This window comes from Microcebus murinus, chromosome 6, assembly GCF_040939455.1.
Source record: "Microcebus murinus isolate Inina chromosome 6, M.murinus_Inina_mat1.0, whole genome shotgun sequence".
NCBI lineage: Eukaryota > Metazoa > Chordata > Mammalia > Primates > Cheirogaleidae > Microcebus > Microcebus murinus.
The window spans coordinates 1,837,184-1,859,175 of record NC_134109.1 but is presented as its reverse complement, the minus strand read 5'-3'; the positions used below and the strand labels follow the sequence as shown (position 1 = coordinate 1,859,175).

General features: G+C 54.9%; 1 protein-coding gene across 2 annotated transcripts in view; it reads right to left on the bottom strand.

Annotated features, from left to right (window-relative positions):
• The window catches only part of BRF1 (BRF1 general transcription factor IIIB subunit), a 63,277-nt gene that overhangs the window by 1,978 nt on the left and 39,307 nt on the right, over positions 1 to 21,992 (bottom strand). The window contains exons 6-16 of one of the 2 annotated variants that reach the window (XM_012746448.3): positions 16,334 to 16,483; positions 14,951 to 15,044; positions 13,709 to 13,835; positions 12,684 to 12,723; positions 12,502 to 12,594; positions 9,277 to 9,546; positions 7,550 to 7,611; positions 6,549 to 6,630; positions 6,410 to 6,465; positions 5,005 to 5,261; positions 705 to 756 (exon numbers count right to left, since the gene is read on the bottom strand). In XM_012746448.3, the coding sequence (XP_012601902.1) occupies positions 705 to 756; positions 5,005 to 5,261; positions 6,410 to 6,465; positions 6,549 to 6,630; positions 7,550 to 7,611; positions 9,277 to 9,546; positions 12,502 to 12,594; positions 12,684 to 12,723; positions 13,709 to 13,835; positions 14,951 to 15,044; positions 16,334 to 16,483 (1,283 nt within the window). The remainder of the gene's footprint in view (positions 1 to 704; positions 757 to 5,004; positions 5,262 to 6,409; positions 6,466 to 6,548; positions 6,631 to 7,549; positions 7,612 to 9,276; positions 9,547 to 12,501; positions 12,595 to 12,683; positions 12,724 to 13,708; positions 13,836 to 14,950; positions 15,045 to 16,333; positions 16,484 to 21,992) is intronic. The other variant, XM_012746449.2, reaches the window with a different exon arrangement.

The following is a 21,992-nucleotide window of genomic DNA, read 5'->3' as shown; positions in this document are numbered from 1 at the left end:
TGAGGGCTGCAGCCCACGCCTGCTCCTTTGACTCCCCCCAGGCCATCTCGCGTGCACTTCCGGGAGCATCCTGAGGGCTTCTTTCCCGCAGCAGGACTCAGCCTCAAGGACTCCACGGGCTCAGCTCGGAGGCCCTGCCCCAGCAGCACAGCAGTGTGTGGGGAGGCTGGTGCTCCAGCACCGGCTCAGGCCCAGCCCCAGCGACACCACCCCTAACCCTGGGCCAGCACCTCCAGCTGCACCAGCCCTCACTGCCGCTCCTGTGCCACCTGGGCCAGACCAGGGTCCCAACCACAAGTAATGGTCCAGGAGGAAAACCCCTGAGCCCTGGCCTGGCAAGCCAAGGCTATCACCCAGAGGGAGGCCTCACGTCAGGCCCTGGGGACCTGGAGTAGGACCCAGCGCCCTGGGCAGGGGCCATATGAAGGCTCTTGGCAGGCCCAGGGAGGGAGGCCCTGCAGGCTGTGCTCTGGCCGCTGGGCACACATTGGCGACTGCTCATCCGCAGCCTGCCCTGCCCTGTCCTTGCCTCCTGCCCACTCCTGGAACCTAGAACCTGCCTCACGGGGCCTCGATTCCCTGCCTATGTGAGGCCAGCGTGGAGTCTATTCTTGACTGGCTCACAGACGTCGTGTCTGGGCTCAGGAACGAATGAGTGAGCTGCTCCCCAAGATTCCTACCCCAGGCCACATGCAACAACGCACCTCTCCCACGGCCGCCTTCTTAGCTGGCTGTGTAGACACCAGAGGCCTCAACCTGAAAGAGAGCATAGCGTGGCAGCCTAAGCCCCTGCCTCCTGGTGACCAGGAGGATGTGAGCCCCTGCCAGAGGCGCCTTCTCGCAGCCACCTCCAGCTGACATGAAGGACTGACGCCTGCCCCAGTGCAGACACTCCCAGCACAGCCTGCCTACCTGTACCTGGTGGACAAGGTGGGCTTGGCAGCTCCAAGTGTCACCTGAGAGCCACTGTCTAAAAATGCCACCTCTAGCAGCATGGCCAGTGCCTGTGCACAAGCCTCCCGACACACCGCTTCCCCGCTCAGGGGCGTGTCCACCCGCGTGATTCTGGTCCCTCCCCAGGGCGCTGTCAGGGGGCTACCCCACTTGTTCCTTCCTGTATTTTTTCCCATGTTTTCTGGATTAATCAACTTTTCCTGTTCCTTCTGTAGAAGTCTGGTTCTACATCCATCTATGCCTATTCTGCTAGTGGTTATCTCACATTAACAAATATGTTTGACCCATGTTTCCTTTGGAATAAATACATGCACGAGATACAAACCCGCACAATCTACAGAAGCGTGGCTCCCTCTCCAATGCACAGAAATTGCTCAGGGGGAAGAGGGGCAGACTCCCAAACACAAAAGTGCCTTCCACCCCATACAGCCAGGTCTCCCTGGAGGCTGCTGGCCCTCCCCAGGGAGGCAGGAGCCCACAGGAGAGGAGGCGGGCTTTCCTCCCACATGCTGGTGTGGCCACCGGGTCTGCAGGCTGGTGTGAGTGGGCTCTGGCCTGTGGGGGAGGATGGGAGGCACAGCCATGTGGGGAGGCTGGGGGCTGGAGCCACACACTCTGCAGCTGGACCCTCGGAGGCCTGCCCTGCCCGGCTGTGACGTGCTGGATGAACCCTATGGGCACTGGGAAGGGACCATGGAGCAGGTGCACATTTGCAGAGCAACTAAACACAGAGCTGGCACCCATGTGTGGGCCGGGCCCGAGGCCTGAGGCAGAGGGAGCCTAGTCAGCCCAGGCGCTGGGCCCTGCTCCTGGCGAGGCTCCCCAAGGCCTCCCCGCCTGCTGTGAGCAGGGGGCGCACAGCGCAGGGCCTGCTGATGCCCATCCTCAGACTGGGTTGTGCCGCTTTGCCCACCGTGCATACCCCAGGGCCGTTCTGCAGCAGAGCAGCCCCTCTTCTCAGCAGGTGGACCTCGCCCAGGGCAGGCGCCCCACTGTGGTCTCTCCAGCCACAGCCAGCGCTGGCGCTCCATGGGGCAGGCCCAGGGCTGCTCTCTGCACAGCCCCTCCTCTAGGAAGAGCCAGCCAGCAGGCCCCTGCCAAGGAGGGCCTGCAATTGGCCCTGACACCCTACTGGCTCAAGGAGCAAGCAGTTTCTTTGGCTTCTGACAGACTACCCCTTAGCAAGATAGGAGGAATAGATGACAGACACAAGCGCAGGGCCAGGGGACAAGAAAGCCATGACTTGACCAGAAATGGTAGCTAGACTAGAAAATTCAAATCAGGATGCAGTCATTCTTGTATGAACATCCCTTCCCTGTCCCTAGCTGTCACCTGGAGGCACAAAGACATGCAGCAATGTCCCAAGGCTCTGGCAAAAAAAGCCAGATTCGCCAGAACCAGGAGGCGGCTGTGCTGGCCCTCACCCTGCGTGGCCACAGAGCTCCCTACAGGGGAGGCCAGGCCAGAGAGAGAACTTGGGGTTCAGACAAGGATGGCTGGTATTTAAGGGCAAGAAAACACAAGGGTCCCAGGGCATGACGGCCAAAGTGGGAGAAGGGTCTGGGCCCGACCTTGGGGCCTGTCCCTGGAGCTTCTCATCCTCCAGCGTGTGTGGCTACAGTCTCCACAGGATCCTGCGTGAACCCCAGACCCCTTCACCAGGCCCCAAGGGAGGGTCTACAAATAACTGGAGAACAAATTCCTGCCCAGCATTTCCTCAGCCCAGGGCCTCAGTTTGCCTGGCTGGTCTCCAGCCAGCCAGGGGCCTGGGGCCGCTACCCCCACCTTTCACCCAAACCCACCACTGTGTTCCAGTTGCTGCCCATCCTGGCCTAGATGGCAAATGCCACACCGGTTCCTGGGGCACTGACCCTGCTTGGCTGGAGCCTGGCCTGGGGGACTCCAGAGCCTGAGAGCAGAGTAGGAGGTGGCGTGCCTGCTGGGACTGCCTCAGTACCCCTTCCAGAGGTAGGTGCTGAGGGGTGCAGCCCATGCCTGCTCCTTTGCCTGTCCCCAGAGGAGGCCACCCAGACAGGGTCTACAGTGGCTCACACAAGAGCAGACTGACCTGTCTGGGTAAGAGCAAGACCTGTGGGTGAAAGCAGCCCACGCTCAGTGCCCCAGTTGCCTCACACAGTGGGAGAGCCCACCGAGTGACCACAAGTGCCCGTGGAGTGAGGAGGTGAAGCTCAGAGGCAGCAGCTAACTGAACCCCTGCATCACCCAGCTCGGGTTCTGTGGCTGTCCTCAGGGGAGCCCACATCCCAGTGCGGGACCAGGGGAGCAGCTGGCCAGACGGTGATGGGCAGGGCAACCAGAAGGGGAATGAGGGGGCCCCGGCCCTGAGGAGGAGCCACCCAAGCAGGCAGACTATGAAGCGTAGCCTCTGCCACCAAGTGACGCTGTGGTCTTGGGGCTGCCCTCCCTAGCTCAGCACTGCGGCCTGCCCAAGCCCCTTTCCTCATCTCCCAGTGTAGATGAAAGGCTGTTCCCAAGGGCTATGGGGACAAACTAGGACCTGCCCTTCTGCCTCACAGAGCCCCTTCCTGTTCCCTGCCCTGCCAGAACTGCCTGAGCTGCCTAGGCCTGGCATCCCCACCCCCCGAGGCCTTCCTACTCCTTTTTCAGGATGTTAAACGTTCACAGACTCAAGTCCTGGCTGCTCAGGGGAAGGTCAATAGGCTACCAATGGACAGACACGCACACACATACCATGTGCGCACACACACACACACTCATGCGCACCATGTGCGCACACACAGACACACACACACCGTGTGCATACACAGACACGCACACATGCACCGTGTGTGTGTGCACACACACACACACTCAGGGCGTGCCCAGGCTAGAGGCTCAGATGGGATGGAGGGGGCTGTGAACCCCGTGACTAGTCACCAGCGTCACTGCAGGGGGCTGGCACCCTCCCAGCGCTGCCAGAGGCCTGGCCGGGTAGGCAGAGGCGGCTGAGTCATCCCACTCTGAGTGCCCAGGGGCAGGGGTCTGAGCCACGGGACCTCCCCTGCGCACAAGCAGGGCCGTGCCAGGGATTCATCGCCACAGCTGCTGAGAAAGCAAGTAAAGCTCCTTCCGCAAAGCAGCACCTGGGGACAGCGACAGCATGGGGACAAGGACACAGCCAACTTTTGCAGGTGACAGAGCAGCCTACCCAGGAACTCAACAAGCCACAGAAAACCACCACAAAAAACAGGAGACCAACGGGGCTGATGGGAACAAAAGGAATGTGCAGAGGTTCAGCGCTTCCCCACATGTAGAAGCAGCTGGAAGAGCACGAGAAAAGACCCCGCAGGGGCAGGAAGAGCACACACGTGTGGCCCCGGGCGCTGGAGACATAGCACAACCGTCCACTGCAGGCTGGATGCTGACGGAGCCGAGTCGCCCCGCCCTGCCGCCATGACCAGGGAAAGGCAGTGACCAGCGTGGGTGTGGCAGGGCCCTCAGGGCTGTGGCCTCAGCAGGAGAGCCTGCAGCCACTGCCCGATGGCCATGGCACAGGGGTTGGCTCCAATCTGGGGCAATAAGGGCCACGTGGCTGAGGCGCCCTCAAGGTGACCCCTGGTGGAGCCGCAGGACGGTGCTGATCTGGCTCGCTGAGGCTGGCACGTCGGCCCTTGAACCGTCCTGTGTCCCGTTTTCTCTACCCACGTCCTACTTGCTCAGTGGCACCTGCTCTTGCCGACCCGAGCTCTTGGCAGACAGCAGTGCAGCCCGGGGCACACAGAGGGGCCGCAAGGGCTGTGGCTGGTTCTTCTCCCATGAAACCAGCCCTGGGCTGGAGAAGGGGCCTGAGGGTCCCATCGCCTCTTTGAGACAAGCAGACTCCGGCACTGCAGGACCCTTTGAGGGCTGGAGCCCCCTCCTCAGTGCACAGCCCCACCTGGGAAGGGCAGTGGGACAGTCGATGCCCACACTTGGAGACAGCCCGTCATTCCCCCTGGTGCAGTCAGGCAAACATCGCTCAGGCCCCAGATGGCCCATGACAGCCCCAGACCTGAGGCCTCGGCCTGCCCCGACAGGACAGCACGGTACCTCTTCCCCAAGCTGGTCACGGGGTCAGCCCCGTTTCTGCTGGCTGGCGTTCTCCTCCGTGACAGCTTCCTGGCACTGGCCCTGTCCTCGGGGCGGGAGTCTTCCCCCCGCGGGCTGGCCGAGCCCATGCTGTTGAGGTCCCGCAACACGCTGTAGTTGATCTTGCTAGAGATCTTCTTCTGCTCCAGCATCTTTTCGATGGCCTCCCCAGCTGTGCTGGCCTGAATGGGTTCCCGTCGTTTGCAAGACTTCTTGGGCTTAATCAAAGCACAAAAGAAATGTCTGCTGTGAGTCACTCGTGGGTGGGTGTGGGAGGGCAGTACCTGGCCATCAGTCTCCACAGGGAGCCGAGGCATGGGGCGGGGCAGGGGTCCCAGCCAGCACTTTCTGGGCCTGCCCAAGTCAAGTCTTACCTTCCCAGGTAAGTGGGCACTAAGGGCAGCCCCTCAGCCCTGGGCCGGGGCAAGTCCCTGGGGTGTGCGGCTGGCTGGGTGTCCAAGGGGCCAAGGGGAGCAGAATAGCAGCAGATCTGCCCCGTGAGTCCACCACTCAGACCTCCAGTGCCTGACCCAGCACAGGGCCACATGAGTGTGGCAGAGTAAGGTGCCACCTTGTGAGGACCACAGCAGGGACATTACCAGAATACAGAGAGATCATCTGTCCCAGCATTGAGCCAGGGTCAACAGTCCCCGCTGCCCAAGGACCCCAGATCTCACCCCCAGGGCTAGAGCTGCAGACCACCTCAGGGCAGGCAGCCTGCACAGGTTGGGCCCCACCAGCCGGCTGTGGGCCGCCCTGGCTACGCCAGCTCATGCCAGCTCCCACCTCACTTCCTGCACCCCAACCTTCCCTGTGCAGCCACCAGCATAGTGTGGGGTCCCCGGGCCCTGAACTCCGCAGGGGTCTTCCCAAGCTCGCAGGCCATGTGTCTGTCCTCTGGACCTCCCTCCCCTTGGCACTGGGAAGCCCAGTGTCACCGAAAGTGGACCTGTCTTTTCTCCTGTTCAGTCACTCAGACACGGAACCACTTCCAAATTTACCACGTTATCAAGGTTATGTTCAAACCATGGAGTGAGCCGCAGAGCCGAGTTGCCATGAGGCTGATGGAGTAGGGAGGTGCCACACTGAGGCTTTCCCAGGTCATCAGAAGAACAAAGACCTGGACACAGAGGCGGGGGCCTCTTATGTCCTTGACAAGGGACTTGAGTCCAAGGACCTCAGTGTCCAGCCCAGAGTCTCCACCCAGTCTACCCTGGAGTCTACTCAGGACCTTGCCTAAGCTGAGGGGCCCATCCGCCTGTGGTGAAGCTGACACACAGGGAAGAGACATTCCACAGAGATGTTTTCCTCCTGTAAACTCAGACATCTCCCAGAAAAGGTTCCTGGTGCGTCACGAGACGCCTACCTTGTGCTCCTTGTAGATGCCGAGCTCCTTCTCCTTGGCTATCCTCGCCTCTTTCTCTACAAGTGGAACACAGTGGCCTGTGTCAGCAGCGGCCCGCGCCCCAGGCCGGGGTCCGTGGGGTGGGTGGGCGGGTGCTTACCCCTCTGCTCTCGCAGGTACTCGGCGTTCTCCTTCATCCACAGCTCGGCCTTCACGCGGGCTTCCGACTCGTTCAGTATGTACTGGGCAAGCACAGTAGGTGCCCTCAGCCTTCCTTCACACCGAGGGCAGGCTACGCTCTGTCTCGCCAGTGAGCACTCTTCCCGTTTGTGTATTTAAATTGTTGAAGGAGGGGAAACGTGGGTGGGCCTCTATTCAGTGTGGAGACCGGGCTGAGGCCTTGGGGCCGAGAACAAGCTGGGGATACCCGTTGTTCCACTGCCCTTTCCAAGGGCACCCATGCAGGCCATGAGCCCATGCTGTGGCACTCCCGGGCCCCGTCGACACCAGGATGCCAGCGAGCCAGCCAGCCAGAAGGCAGGGCTACGGGTCCCAGGAAGAGACCAGGTGAGGGTGTGAGGTGCCAGTTTAGGAGCAAATGGGCAGCTGGCCCTAGGTACCATGTGGTCATAAAATCACAGGATGAGGCTTCTGGCCTGACAGAGAACAAGTACTGCTGAGATCAACAGCAAAGAGCCAGAACAAATGACTGGAGCCCTAGAACTTGCAGGTACTCGACACCCTCGGAGTCCGAGGGCACCTCCGTGATAGAGGCTGCCCTATGGGCCCAACCGGGTGGGACTTGCGTTTACCACAGGCCATGTGCCCAGATGGTGGCAAAGGCCAGGTGCAGAGCGCAGGGCCCTACTGGTGGGCACTGGCTCAGAGGCTGGCTCTGGCCTCCAGTGGGAAGGGCATGCATTTGCTGTGGCCACCCTGGAGCCACAGTCTAGAAGGGTGGGGCTGGGGACAGTGGTGGGCTAGGGCACAAGACCACCTCATGCCAGGGAGTGTCTGGAGAGGCCAAGGAGTGACCATCCCAGAGGCCAGGGGCAAGCCATGGGGCAGGGCAGGCTGCCAACCCCACCCCAATCCCAGTGGTGTCCTGGGCTGCAGTGCCAACCGTCTGCTGGGAAGGTGAGGGGCCACGCAGGGGCTTACTCTGTCTATTTCAAGGTCGTCAATGCCACTGAGGTCCAGTTCGCCATCTCCGGAGGTGTCTGCTGGAGGGAAGCACAGTGTCAGTGACATTTAGGGTCAGTTCTGATTAGAGGGGCACAAACACCACCTGGCTGGCTCATGACCCTGGTGTTTGGGCCAAGGGGCTTCTAGAAGCTCTGCCTCCTCTACACCACAGTACCAGCACTTCCCCTACATTGCCTTGTGTTTCTCTAAATGCTCACTTCGGGGTGCTAAGTAAAGAAAGCAGGACACTAAACTGAAGCTACGAAAAAGCCACCCAACACTCCTAGGCTTTTGTATAAGAAATGAGATTTTCTAAGATTGGGAGACACAAGCTCTCTGGCCCCAACAGAGGGAAGGGGACACAGTAGGGAATGGGGCTCAGGGGACAGACGTCTTACTGCAGACAAAGGGCTGGGCATTCCTGCTGTGGTGCTTTCAGGCTGGGGGTGGAAATGACGGTGACTCAGGGAGCCTCCCATCACTGTGCTCAGGATGTCCCCAAACCTGTGGCCACCACCCTCTTGCCCGGCATGGTTGAGGGCACATCTGCCAAGCCCAGAATCGGGGCACTCTGTCCTCTCCACAAACCCTCACCGCCCATCGGCTGAGTCCTGTCAAGTCCAGTCATGCAGCCAGTCTGGGGCTCACTCCTGCCACACCGCCCCATGACCGAGGGCCAGACGGCTGCTCTCAGTGCCCAGACGTTCCCCCCAGGCCCTCCCGGCCTGCCTCGTCCCCCTTGCTCTCTCAGCTCTGGCCAGAAGGGCCCTTTCTGCTCTGAAGTCACTGTACCTTGTTTGCCCCAGAGCGTTTGCACGGGCCCTCTGCCCAGTGCCGCTGCTAACACAGCAACCCTCGCCACAAGGGCAGGAGTGACTGTCCATCTCCACACCTGGCCCAGAGGTCACTCGATCAACACCCATCCATGGACTGAGCAGCGACCCTTAAGGAGACCCCTCGTGCACAGAGGCCAAGCCCTGGTGACTGGTGGAGGCAGGGCCTGGGAGTGAGTGCCAAGGGAGGGCCCAGGCTCTGGGCTGCAGGGAGGGTTGTCCCGGCAGGGTACAGGGATGGGACCATCTGCCTTCTTTCTAGAGCTGCCATTACCTGGACCCTTCCCGGCCCCAATCTCGGTGATGTTTTACAGAATGGGAGGAGTGAGGAACAGCAGGACTGTCTGCTGTGGCCTGGTCTGGGCATCGTGGGACAGGGTGACTGTGCTGCCCTGCTTAGGGCGTCTCATCACTGCCGTACCAAGCTCAGCAAGCAACGCTCCTCTGAGCAGTGGAGATCTGACCTGTCTGTGCTCTGCCACCGTGTCAAACAAAGGGAGGGAGGGTGAGAAAGGCTGGTTCCTGCCTCGTGACCCCCTGTAGAATTCCCAGCATGACTTTTCAGCATCACTACAGTTTTCACACGGTGGCCATGGGCTCTCAGGGCTTTGGGCCACATGCCAGCAAGGGGCTGCTGAGGCAGGAGGGAGCCTGTGGCCAGGAGACAGTCCCAGGGAGGGTGACAAAACCTGTTCGGCATTCAGGGTGTTGATAAACACCCAGCTCTTTGTGTTGGGACCACTGACCCCTCACACCGCCCTGTCCGGCAGGACTGGCAGTGCTCCCATCCAAGCCCACCCTGCTAGAACCTCCCAGGCAGACAATGTCAGTTTCCAGGTCACTCTGTCCCTCAACCCCTGTGTTACTCACCGGGGTCCCGGCTCTGGGAGGAGATGCACTCTCGGATGGAGTCAGAGATGCCCAGGCTGGCCGCTGTGGGCAGGGGACCGAGCAGGGACTCCAGGGCTGGGGGCCTGCTGCCCACCTCAGGGCCTCCTGCGGCTTCCGAGCTGCCTGGGGTGTTGCTGCCGAGGAGCTCCCGGTAGAAGTCCTTGTTCAGGTGGCTGGCAGCAGCCTCCAGCTCCTCATCCTCTGTGTCCTCCTCTCCAAGTAAGCTGGAGGTGGTGTCCTCGACGGAGCCTACAGACACATGACCCGCACACCACCTGTTAGCCGGGAGAACGAAGAGCAAGTCTGCTCTTGGACAAGAGACACTTCCGCCCAGCTGCAAAATAACCAGTGGAAAAAAGACGGAACTGTCAGCAAACAGTGCCGGGACACCCATGTGTTCAAGAATGAGGCTGACCCACGCCTCACACTTACACAATGACGAACTTGAATGGCCCACAGACCTAAGTGAGACAGCCAAAGCATAAACATTTTAGAAAAAAATAAGGGAGCGCTGCCAGTGGGAATGCAATGGTGTGGGCACCCTGGAAACAGTTTGATGGTTTCCTAAAGACTTAAACACTCACCTTCCACATGACCCAGCAATTCCGCTCCTTGGCATTTACCCAAGACAAGAGGAAAAACATGTCCATGCAAAGACTTGTATACAGATGTTTAGCAGTTTATTTGTAATAGTCCCAAACTGGAAAGAAGCCAATGCCCTCCAACAGGTTAATGCACAAACAACTTCAGTGTATCTGTGGACCATGACACCACCATAAAATAACCAACTGCTGATGGATGACTTGAAAGAACTGCACTGAGTGAAAAAAGCCAGCAGAAAGCAGCATGTACTATGTGGCCCATTTATATAAAATGCTAGAAAACATGGCTAATTCATAGTGACAGCAGTCCAGTGGCAGCCTGAGGCAGGGAGGCTTGGATGGGCTGTCAGGGGCCTGAGGACACTGTTGGGATGGACAGATCTGTGGGTCATCCTGATTATGGTGATGGCTTCATAGGTGTGTGTAGATGTCAAAACCACAAAATCAAAGGGTGCATTTTAAATACATGCAGACTGCCACCTTGCTGAGTACACACAGGTGCTCGCAAATATGCCCATGTTGGTGGTGACAGGCCACTACCACATGGTCGAACCATGAAAGGGGGAGGGGGCCAGCAACACTCCCTGGTCCTAGGCAGGAGAGCAGAAGTCAGCAAAAAAATCGAAAACCACGGCCCACTCCCCAGAACTTTTAAAACTCCTTGCACAGGGAAGAGAAAAACACAACCTGAGACTGAGAAACTGAAAACATTTCACAGCAGGATCACAGCTGAAACGATGCCTGGAGAAAAGCCCACTGCCTGAATGTGCACAGGCACCAGGACACGGATGAATTAGCCGCGTAGGTGACCCAGAGAAGCTGCAAGAAGCACGGAGATAAAGTGCAAGTTACTGACTTGGCGAACAGGAAGGCAGCAGAGCCAATGAATCAATTTGAAAACTGTGTTAAGAGGAAAATTAATAACCAGCTGGGAAACAAACAAACAAATAGAAAACAAAACTACGAAAACTAAGAAATGACAAAAAAAAATTCATAGACAAAAGAAATCAAAAGTATCATAAGATACTTCACTCAACTCTGCAAATGGACGGGACGGGCGCTCCAGTGTCAGCAGCAACAGGGCAATCTGAGCCACCGTGGCCCAGCGGTGCCTCGGCGGACCCAAGGCAGGCCCCATTTTGGACACCACCACAATGGATCACATGAGCGCATCAGAGAGGGGGCTGTGGTCTCTCCACTGACCCTGCACACATCTGGGACACTTGCTTAAGGCAGGGATACTATGAGAATGCAAGAGTGGGCACTTCCTCCACGTGACAGACCGTGGCATCCTGGCGCACAAGCTATGCCTGTGTCCTGGGGAGGTACAGGAGGCCCTGCTTGGGAGCCAGGATTGTGCTGGGCCACCACTGTGATCCCGTGAGGTGCTCAAGGACCAGGCAACCAACTAGATGTGAGAAAGAAATGCGGGGCATAAAACCTGGTGAGGAATGATAACAGAATCGCTGTTTGCAGATGACATAATTCATCACTTGAAAAACCCAATAAGTTGCAAACTATTAAAAGGGATGAAAGAGTTCCTTATACCATGAGAGCACAAAGTTAGACCGTAGCATTCAGTGCCCTTCACTGTCAAGGAGCAGTTGTAGACACAAAAGGACCACTTATGGCAGCAACAGAGGAGGTGGAGGGCTTGGACCAGGGACATCGCAGGGCTTTTGCACAGGGAGGAGAACCCCAGGAGGGAAGAGAGGGGTGCTCCCAGGAGGAGGAGACAGAATAGGGTAAGAGTAAGGCTGTCACCCACTCTGTCCAAGCTCCTGGGTAAAGCAGAGAGCTGGGCTGGGAGGGGACAGGCAAGAGGATCCTAATGTTCACATGCAAAAATAAACAAGAATGGCTGCAAAACCCCACAGGGGCATGAGGAGGTGGCCCCTTTTCTTCCAGACGCCAACTATCTCAGATCAGGGGCAGGGAGCATCGGGGAGTGGTGCTGGCTCCAACATGCAGAGAGAGCACAGGGGTGGGGTGATGGTGATCCTATGAGCACGGACAGTGCCTATCTCAGCAGGTCCCCAGAACAGCCCACAAGGACCCTAGCACCAGGAAGGCAGCACCCCACATCATGGGGACCCAGGCGATCACAGGCAGACCTGTTTAAGGATGCTGCAGCTGTCATGAAAGCCTCAAACTGGAAACTGGATGTGCATGGGCCACCTTAGAGAGGGAGCGGGGTGCAGGCCGACCTGTACCCACAGCTGGGTCCCCGCGGCCCAGCGCACAGCCTGAGCACAGGAGGGAGGCTGAGGCCTCCTGCAGGCAGCGTTGGAGCCAGGTGTGAGAACAATGGCCCAAGGGCCTCCAGATGGCAGCCTAAGGGCACAGGAATGGAGACTGGCCCGGAAAAGGACTGGAGTTGGGGAGAAGGTGGGTGGGTGGAGGTGTCCAGGAGCAGTGGGACACTCAGAACAGGGTATTGGGGCCCGAAGGTGGCCCTGTGATGTAGGACCAGATGACCAAGGAAGGGGGTGGCAGGAGGGGCTTGATTAAAAGGTCAGTGCCTGGGGGAGGTGGCGGCAGGACAGCGGGGGTATCTGGACGGGACCCTGAGCCAGCGGGCGCGAGGGCAGGGTGCGCTCACCATCCTTTGTCAGGCTGGCCAGGGCCCCCTTTGCCTTTGGCCGGCTGTTCTCCAGCTCAATCTCAATGGCGTCCTGGTAAGTGGATATTTCACCTGGAGTAGTGAGATAAAAGCTTAAAGTCAGCACAAATCAATTTTTCTGACAAAACTAAAGCATCTGTATGAGAATATTGGTTGGTTACCTTCGACCTCCTCCAGTTGTTTTGACAGGACTTGCTCAAGCTGGAAGTGCAGGAGGAGAGCGTTAGTGAGGCGTCCACTGTGCGGGCACCGGAGCCTCCAGGGACACCCCACGGGCCTCACTGACCACAGGCTGCCTGGACTCACCCCACTGGGGCTGACCAGGGCAAAATGGCAGAGGTGGACCTGGGGGCCCCACCTTCGCCTGGCCTGGAGAGAAGCCCACCCCTCAGAGCTCTCAGAGTCCCTAAGACTCACAGGGAGAGCCAGGGCCCTGGCTGGCATAGGTGTGGAGGCTGAAGCAAGGCTCAGGACCAGTGTGGCTGCACCGCCCCTGGGCAGGGGGCTTCTCAGCTTCCCTCCTGAGCCAGGCCCAACCCAGCGGGCAAGCGTGGAATGTCTGCCCCCATGGCCATGTGCAGGGTTCTTCTCTGTGTCCCCTCCAGGGCCAATCCCTGCTCTGTCCTGCTGTCCATCCCTGCACCCACCCCATAGAGTGTGGCCTGTTTCCCGCCAGGCCCTGACTGCATCAGAGCTATGCCTATACGACCCCACAACGCAATAATGGAAGGAGATACACCTTGAGCAGAGGCTGCCTCCAGGCGGTGAGATGGGACATTTTGTACTTTTTTGGATTTTCAGTATATTCCAAAGTACATGTCACTTTGGGAATCTACTTTATATTCTAGCATTTTGGAGCAAAACCAGATTCTAAGTGCTTCTGTGGGGAGGGGCTCAGTGTGGGGCGGGAGGCTGGCAGCAAAGCCAGCAAAGCCAAGGTGGAGGTGCTGGGGGCTCCTGCTCCATGTGTAGTGAGCCGGGGCCCCCTTACTTGAGGCCTCACCAAGCTGACCCATGTGCTTCCCGTCAGCCACACACGCAGCCCAGGCTTGGCTGCAGATAGCCTAGCTTGTGTCACTAAGCCACTTATTTAGAAATAACAGATGGGAAGTGTCAAAGCTGCACATCTACAAGAAACGTGACTGCTGAGCAGGTGAGGAGCAGCCAGGCATGAGGCCGGCGCTACCTGCTTCATCCGTAGCTTCCTCTGTCCAGCTGTGTATGAGGGGGGGTCACATTCCTCCTCCAAGTCGATCTTCATAAACTCATCGATGGTCAGCTGGCTGGTAGGGGTGTCTTCAAATTCTGTGAGCCTAAAATAGAGATGTGATACAGAGTCCAATGCCCTGAGAACAGCCACTGAAAACTGAGTATACCAGACAGTCCCTCCAAGGGCCCGGGTTCCCCAGCCACGCTCAGCTACAAGTGCAAGCCCAACTGCTTCCCAACAGCCTCTCAGTGCCCCACAGTCCTGCCAGCAGCTCAGGTCCCTGGAGAAAAGCTCACAGGCACCTTCTTCACTTCCACACATGCGCCCAGGATGTGGTCGCAAGACTCAAGAGGGAAGGAGGCTGAGCCAGGCCCTGGCAGGCACAGAGCCTGTGCTTCTGTGACTGAGGCTTAATTCTTATCAACTCTTCTACATTTTATGCACTCTTCAAAATGTTTAATAAAATAATTTTTAAAGAGAATTAGAGGTCAAATATATAAAGCAAAATTAATTTTCCATCTGCTTTTGGAAGGTGCCATAGGATATGATCTCAGTTGAAAAACAGCAATCAAGTGTTTCAGATTTGTGGTAAGTACAGCAGCAATTACAGGTCTGTAAGAACTAATTGCCATATTTACCTTGTCGAGGTCTGTTTAAATGACACCATCCCTCCAAATGAGCTGTAACTGCTCTTAATACCACACAACAAAGAAGGAGTGCGAAGCCCCATGCCCCACGTCTGCCAGGCTCACTGTGGTTTGGTTAAATAGATGCAGTGGCCCCTCATGTGACCCTAGCTTCCCAGAGGGAGATGGGTCACTCAGGATCTCACAGTTCAGGATGGGCCACATCAAACAGGAGACAGGTGAGGCCTCTCACTGATCTTCCACCTGACCTCCCGCCTGCCTCCTGCGTGTGACTGAGGGCAATGTCACAACCCTCCACCTTAACTTTGAAACACTGGGATCGAAAGGAAGGAGGCATCTTTCCTAGACAGGGTTGGGCCCCAGAAGGACTGGAAGAGAACACTGTGGAGGGAAGTGGGGTGGGCCCCAGGACATCGGGGCCCTTGTACAATCAGGGCCAGGCTGGGTCCTGCCCACCACCACCACTGCACAGCCAGGCCGGAGGCAGCAGTGGTTCTGGCAAGCAGGCCTCACTCAGTTGGATGGACGAGACGTTGGCATGGTCCCCACACCCTGAATCAGAGCTGCCTACCTCTTCCGCAGCGTGGACTCGCACACTTTGACCACGCTGATGACCTCCTTGACGGTTCTCCTGAAATCATGCATTCTGGCTGCCACCAGAAGTGCTAGAAAGGAACAAGTGGGGTCCTCGTAAGCCCCAGCCAGGACTGGGAACTGTGAAAGCACAGTGTCTCTGCTGCAGCTCAGGATGGCTGGGGCCGGCCCTGTGCTTACGGAGGTGATGGCCTGGGCACAATTTTTCTGTGCCAGAACAGTGAGACCCTTGCCTCATGCAGCCACTCCAGATGAGCGGCAGCTGCCCAGGCAGCGTCCACCCTTCCTGAGCATTCCCATGCTCTGTGGGGACTTCTGGGACCACCAAATTCTCTGCCTCATGGGAGAGTTGCTATACCACACTACACTTTTAAATATAAGGAGAATGAAAATAGAAGGTTTGAGAGCTGCTTTGATGTAACCCCTCGAAGCAATTAACGAACTTTGAGACGACGTGTGTGTGAAACGCTGGCTGTGGTGGGAGCTGAGGGTTCTGAGGACAGGGCCCAGGCCAGAGTGGAAAAGTGGGGAGTCCCCAGGTGGGGCTGTCATGGGCCTCAGAAAGGCCTGGAACCTGCAGTGCAAATATGCAAATGTGGAAATCAGGTTTTCAGATGGAAAATGAATATCCAATAGCATTAATCCTGCTGTTAGCAGAGTGCAAGGACACTGGCACCTGGCCTTCTGGAAAGGAGATGCCTGTGGGCACCAGAATGGGAGTGAGGGCCTTGCTGACCTGAGGGGGTCACCTTGGGCAGGGGCACAGGTCCATGGCTGGTACAGTTAGCCAGGCCATGTCCATGTTCACCCCACCAACACCTAGAGCTAAGCCTGGGTCTATGTGAGAGCCGCATGCAGAGGGGCCCTCGGAGTGTGACCAGATCAACTGTCATGCTAGGGCGTGGTAGATTAGCCTGAAAGCCCTGGGGCACCCCCTGCAATAGCAACTTGGCATCTCGGTTGAGACAGGCCACACTGGTAACCATGCTAGGAGCCAGGCACTCTGTGCAGCTTCTCCTCGGAAGTGGGCAACTCAGGGTCAAGACCAGGGAGCCCGGCCAGTCCACTCTGCCTGTGAGGGTTCTGTCCCTTATCCTAGGACCTACAGAGGCTGACAGGAGAGCCAGGAAAGGCCCCTCGGGCCAACAACCCTAGAAACGGGTCAGTAACAGGCACAGCAGACGGGGAGGTTGCTCACAGTGGGAGGCCAGCTCTAGGAACACAGGCACGACGCACGGGCTCGGACTGCTCAAGGGTCAGGACAGAGAACTCGAGCACAGTGACCAGTGAGTCTGGGCTGGTGTGATTCCAGGGCTGAGGGCACCATCTCACAGGAAAAATCCTGGGACTCCTACCGTACCTGCTCCGCAGAGGCCCGAGGGGCGCCGGCCGGTGTGCATCCAGTCCCTCTTCATCCTCTGCAGGAGCCTTAGGGCTGTCATGGACACCTCATGGTTCTTCTCCCCGAACTCCAGCAGGTGGGCGAAGCGTGGGATGTACAGGCACGGGTCTGCAGCAGAAACACCCCCTCAGCCCAGCCTCACCAATGCCAAGAGCACACCTTGTAAAGAGCCTTTAGAATGTGTATGCACAGTACACACGACACAGGCCAGAGCAACACCCCCAGATTTGGGTTGACCCTCACCCGTCTTTCCATGCACACAAGTGCCCCAGGGCTCCCCGTCCTGACGGCCTCTAGACCCTCCGCTACAGACATTGCACCAGGGAGAACAACTGCCTTCCCACCACCAGGCCGGCCCGCTGCAGACACAAGCCGGGCCTTGGGGCGCCAGGCATGGCCTTGCTGACTCTCATGGCCCTGTGTTCAGGGCGTAGCAGGGGTGCTCACACCCAGCAGCCTTCCCTCCGGACCATACAGACAGTGCCACCCCCAACAACATTCTCTGGGGTTCTTGAGCAGCACAGGCCTGGGCACACAAACCACCCTCTGAACCCACCAGGTGGCTCATGTCAGCCCACACTTGCGGGCCAGAGGAGGGCCCACTCTTGGCATCTCCGCCAGCATCTCCCCATGCGCAGTGCTGTGGGGGGCACGCGCACACAGAGGCCTGGCATTGTGCTGGATGTGCGCAGACACACAGCTGGCCGAGTGAGTGGGAATAACCGGGCGGCTGACGGGGGCGAGGCCAGGAGTGCGCTGAGGGAATTGCACGAGCTCTGTCAGAGAGCGTGCCGGCACTGTGCAGAAGAGCCTTGTGAGGGAGGGGCCGTCTGGGCTGAGGTCTGAGCAGGAGGGCCTGGCCCAAGCTGGAAGCAGGCCCCAGCTAGCAGATGACAATGGAGGAGGGAACTGCAGGTCACAGAGAGCCCTACAGACACAGGGAGGGGACTGGTCAGCTGTTTCTCTTGTGAGCCACCAACCCTAGCTAACTCCCCACTACCTGGGGCCCTCCTTCCTTGGCCCTCCACTGATCCCTATCAGCCTCCTGTACCTACGAGGGCCTGTGTGACTGAGCTCTGGCCCCTGGAAGCCCTGTGAGATCCTACAAGCGTTCCCTTGCATTTCCAGCTCACACAAAACACCCGGGGAATGTTTCTGAGGTCAGAGAAGATGGCTGCAGCCCAGGAAGCAGCCTGGGACCCAAGGGACTGCGTGGACCCAAGCCACACTCCTGCACACCGACCACATGGGGCTGTGACACGAGTGGGCAAAGCCCTTGGTGTGTCCCACCACAGGGTCCTGACAGCCATCCAGCCAGCCGCCCAACTCAGGCAGCTGCGACCCCTTGTCCCCCTTTCCAGTGAGCGGTGGCCACACGGCCCCCTGGGCTGGACTCAGGCTTAATAAAGTCTGAGCTGTCTAGAACTACAGCCCATTTCTACCATTTAAAAAATAATTTTGGTGATTTGGTTGCTAAAAAAAGATATTACTGGGAGAAAAATAAGAGGTATTTTAAAAGTAATATAATTGTTAATATTTCTAAAATTTTTCAATAAAACGCCGGCCACTGGAGCCAGAGCTGTAACGTGTGGTAAAAGACATCCTGATGTGGTGGGACTCCAATGCTGATTAATGCTTGAAGCAGAAAACTGAGCTCAGAACACTGGTAAATATTTCAAAACAAGCATGTCGGGAGACAGGTGGGGGCAAGTGGGACTGAGCAGCAGCGACGCTACGGGCCCGGCAAGCGTGCGGTGACAGGCAGGGCAGTGTCAAGGGACAAACACAAACATTTTATGATGGAAAAAAACAGCAGTTTTATTTTATTTTATTGATTTTATTCTTTTTTTTTTTTTGAGACAGAGTCTCACTCTGGGCTAGGGTGCCATGCCGTCAGCCTAGCCCACAGCAACCTCAAACTCCTGGGCTCAAGCAATCCTCCTGCCTCAGCCTCCTGGGTAGCCGGGACTATAGGCATGTGCCACCATGCCCGGCTAATTTTTTCTATTTTTAGTTGTTTCGCTAATTATTTTCTATTTATAGTAGAGACAGGGTCTTGCTCTTGCTCAGGCTGGTCTCGAACTCCTGAGCTCAAGCAATCCTCCCACCTTGGCCTCCGAGAGTGCTAGGATTACAGGTGTGAGCCACCGCACTCGGCCAGAAAACAGCAGTTTTAAACAGTTATAGATCGGTAGGCACACAGTAACACAGGAAGAATTAAATGAAGCAAAAAGCACTGGAAACAAATTTCAAAACTACAATAATAGGAGATTTTTACATAGTTTCCTCAAATCTGACACACTAATTAAGTAAAAAAAAAAGACTAATGGGTGAATTAGACATATCACCATAGGCTCAATTTAACAATTATATTTTAAATTCTGTGTCCTGCAGAGTCTGTGGATTAGTTATGGAAATGATGTATTTAACAACAAAGAAACCATCAATCTAGTCTACATAACAGAAACCTCACAGGACATGCCCCCTGACCACAAGTGCAATAAAACTAAAAATTAGCAAAAAAGGAAACACAATTCCCTCACCTCCAAGCACTATTAGGAAACTAAAGAATAATCTTTCAGGTAATTTTACAGGCAAATGCTTCTTATAATTAAGGAAGAAACAATGAAGATAATGAACTACTTTAAGTAGCCAAATAACAGAAAATTTTAAATTAACAAAATTAATTAAATTATTTAAAGTAAGCAAAAGGGACTAATAAAGAAAAACAAGGCCAGGTGCGGTGGCTCACACCTGTAATCCCAGCAGTTTGGGAGGCCGAGGAGGGAGAATCGCTTGAGCCCAGGAGTGTGAGAGCAGCCTGGGAAACACAGTGAGAACCCATCTCCACAAAAAATTTAAAAGTTAGCTGTGTGTGATGGTGTGCACCTATAGTCCCATCTACTGGGAGGCTGAGGCAGGAGGATCATCTGAGCCCAGGAGTTTCACTCAGTCTGGGCAATACAGTGAGATACTGTCTCAGAAAGAAAGAAAAGAAAAAGAAAAACAAGTGAATAAATAAATTACCACTATCATGAAAAGAATTTTAAAGACCCCAAAGCCAGTGTGGTACTGGCATAAAGATAGACATACAGACAAGTGAACAGAACAGAGCCCAGAGCCCAGAGCGTATGGTCAAACGATCTTCAACTAGGGAGCCAAAGACACACAACAAGGAAAGGATAGTTTTCCAACAAATAGTGCTGGGAAAACTGGATATCCACATCCAAAGAATGAAGATAGACCTTTACCTCACATTCCACACAAAAATTAACTTAAATCAGACTAAAGACCTAAACATAGACTTGAAACTATAAAACTGCTAGAGGAAGACATTGGGAAAAGCTTTATGACACTGGTCCTGGCAGTGATTTCTTGAACATGGCACCAAAAATAAGGGCAACAAAAGTAAAAACAGACATATGGGATGACCTCAAATTAAAAAGTTTCTGCACAGCAAAGGAATCTATTGACAGACAAAAAAAGGCATCCTACAAAATGGGAGAAAATGCAAACCATTTTATCTGGTAGGGGGTCAATATCCACAATATATAAGAAACTCCTACAACTCAGTAACAAAGAAACCCAAACAACCTAATTACAAAATTAGCAAAGGACTTGAATAGACGTGTCTCCAAAGAAGACATGCAAGTGGCCAAAAAATACATGAAAAGATGCTCAACATCACTAATTAACTGGGAAACACAAATCAAAACCACAAGACAAACCACCACCTCATATCCATTAGAATGGCCATGATCAAGAGAAGAAAATTATAACAAGTACTGGCAAGGATGAGGAAAAACCTTTGCACAATGCTGGCAGGAATGTACAATGGTGCCACCACTATGGAAAATAGCAGGGTGCTTCCTCAAAAAATTAAACATAGAATTACTGTCTGATGCAGCAATCTCACTTCTGGGTATATACCCAAGAGAACCGAAATCAGATGGTGAAGGAACATCTGTACTCATGGTCACAGCAGCATCATTCACAACAGCCAAGAGATGGAAGCAACCAGTATCCATGGAGAGATGAACGGATGAGCAAAATGTGGCCTATCTACACAAGGGAATGTTATTTAGCCTTAAAAGGAAGGAAATTCTGATGTATACTACAACATGGATGAAGCCTGATGACATTATGCACTAAAAGGACAAATACTATGTGACCCCACTTACGTTGAGTACCTAGAATAGTCAAATTCATAGAGATAGGCAGTAGAATGGTGGGTCAGCAGCTGGATTTGGGAAGGAGAAGGAAATGAGGAGTATTTGTTCAATGGACATAGAGTTTCAGTCATGCAAGATCAGTAAGTCCTAGATATGTGCGTATAGTTAATACTCCATTGTACGCTAAAAAACTGTTGAGGGTAAGTTTATGTTATGTGCTTTTTTATCACAATAAAAAATCAAATTTCTACAAAGTCAAATCAAGAGAGAGAGGGGAAAAAAACACAGATAGGCACTAGGAACAAGAAAGGGCCATAAACAGAGAGATGGAGATTTTTTAAACTGACGACATATTATTCATAACATTATAATACATTTAAAATTCAAAGGGCATAGATTTTTTTTTTTTTTTACTAAAATCTTTTTAGATATCCACACACCCCCAAGCCACCACCCAGATCAAGATGCTGACTACCTCTGACTGCCCAGCAGACCCCTCCTGGCACCCCATTCTGAGATAACATCTACCCAAGTTTTGTGTGTAATTATAATTTAATTATTCTCACTGTCTTCATTGTACGAATCCACCACAATTTGTTGATCGTTTCTATTGCTAATGGACATGCGGACTGTTTCCACTCTGTGGCCATTTGTATTTTGTTCCTGAAAATCGTTTACACTCTTTACCGTTTTCTATGAAAAGAGACAGTTGGGACATAAACCATGGCCACAGTGGCCAGCCCATCTTTGCCAGCAGGTTCCTATAGTATTAAAGTGCTGCTGTGGCATCTGTGGCTGTGCCCCTGGTGGGCACGCGCGCAGTTTCTCCTGGGACTTTCGGGCTCTAGTGTGTGCACTCCCCCTGCCCTAGAGGTTATGCGCCCACCAGCAGCGCATGAGTTCCCGTTGCTCCACATCTTCACCAGCACTTGGTATTGTCAGTCTTGTTAAGTTCAGCCACGTTGACGGGGGAGTTCAGTGGTGCTCCATTCCCTAAATAACTAATAACGTGAGCACTTTGGGCCATTTGGATAGTGTCTGTTCACCTCTTTTGCCCATTTTTACAAAATTGAGTTGTCAGCATTTTTCTTCCTGACTTGTAGTTCTTCATCTTCTGGATAGTCTTTTGTGAAAAATACAGCAAATATTTTCTGAAAGGGATGTTCTCCTTGGGACATTTATTAAAATTGAGTAGGCTGAAAATTTGAATAGACCAATGATAACCATGGAAGAAATAGAGAGCTCCTGTCTGATTTTCAGACCAGGGGTGGGGTGACCAAGGGGGTACTCACTGACCAGTCACAGAGCTGCTCAGCTGTGTCCTATATGTTTCCCCTACATGGAGCATAGGGATATGCAGGGGTTACATATGTGACCTTAGGTGAGGAACCCCCTCCTGAAAGCAAAGACTCTGAAGCTGCAAGTCTGAATCCAGGCCTGGCTGC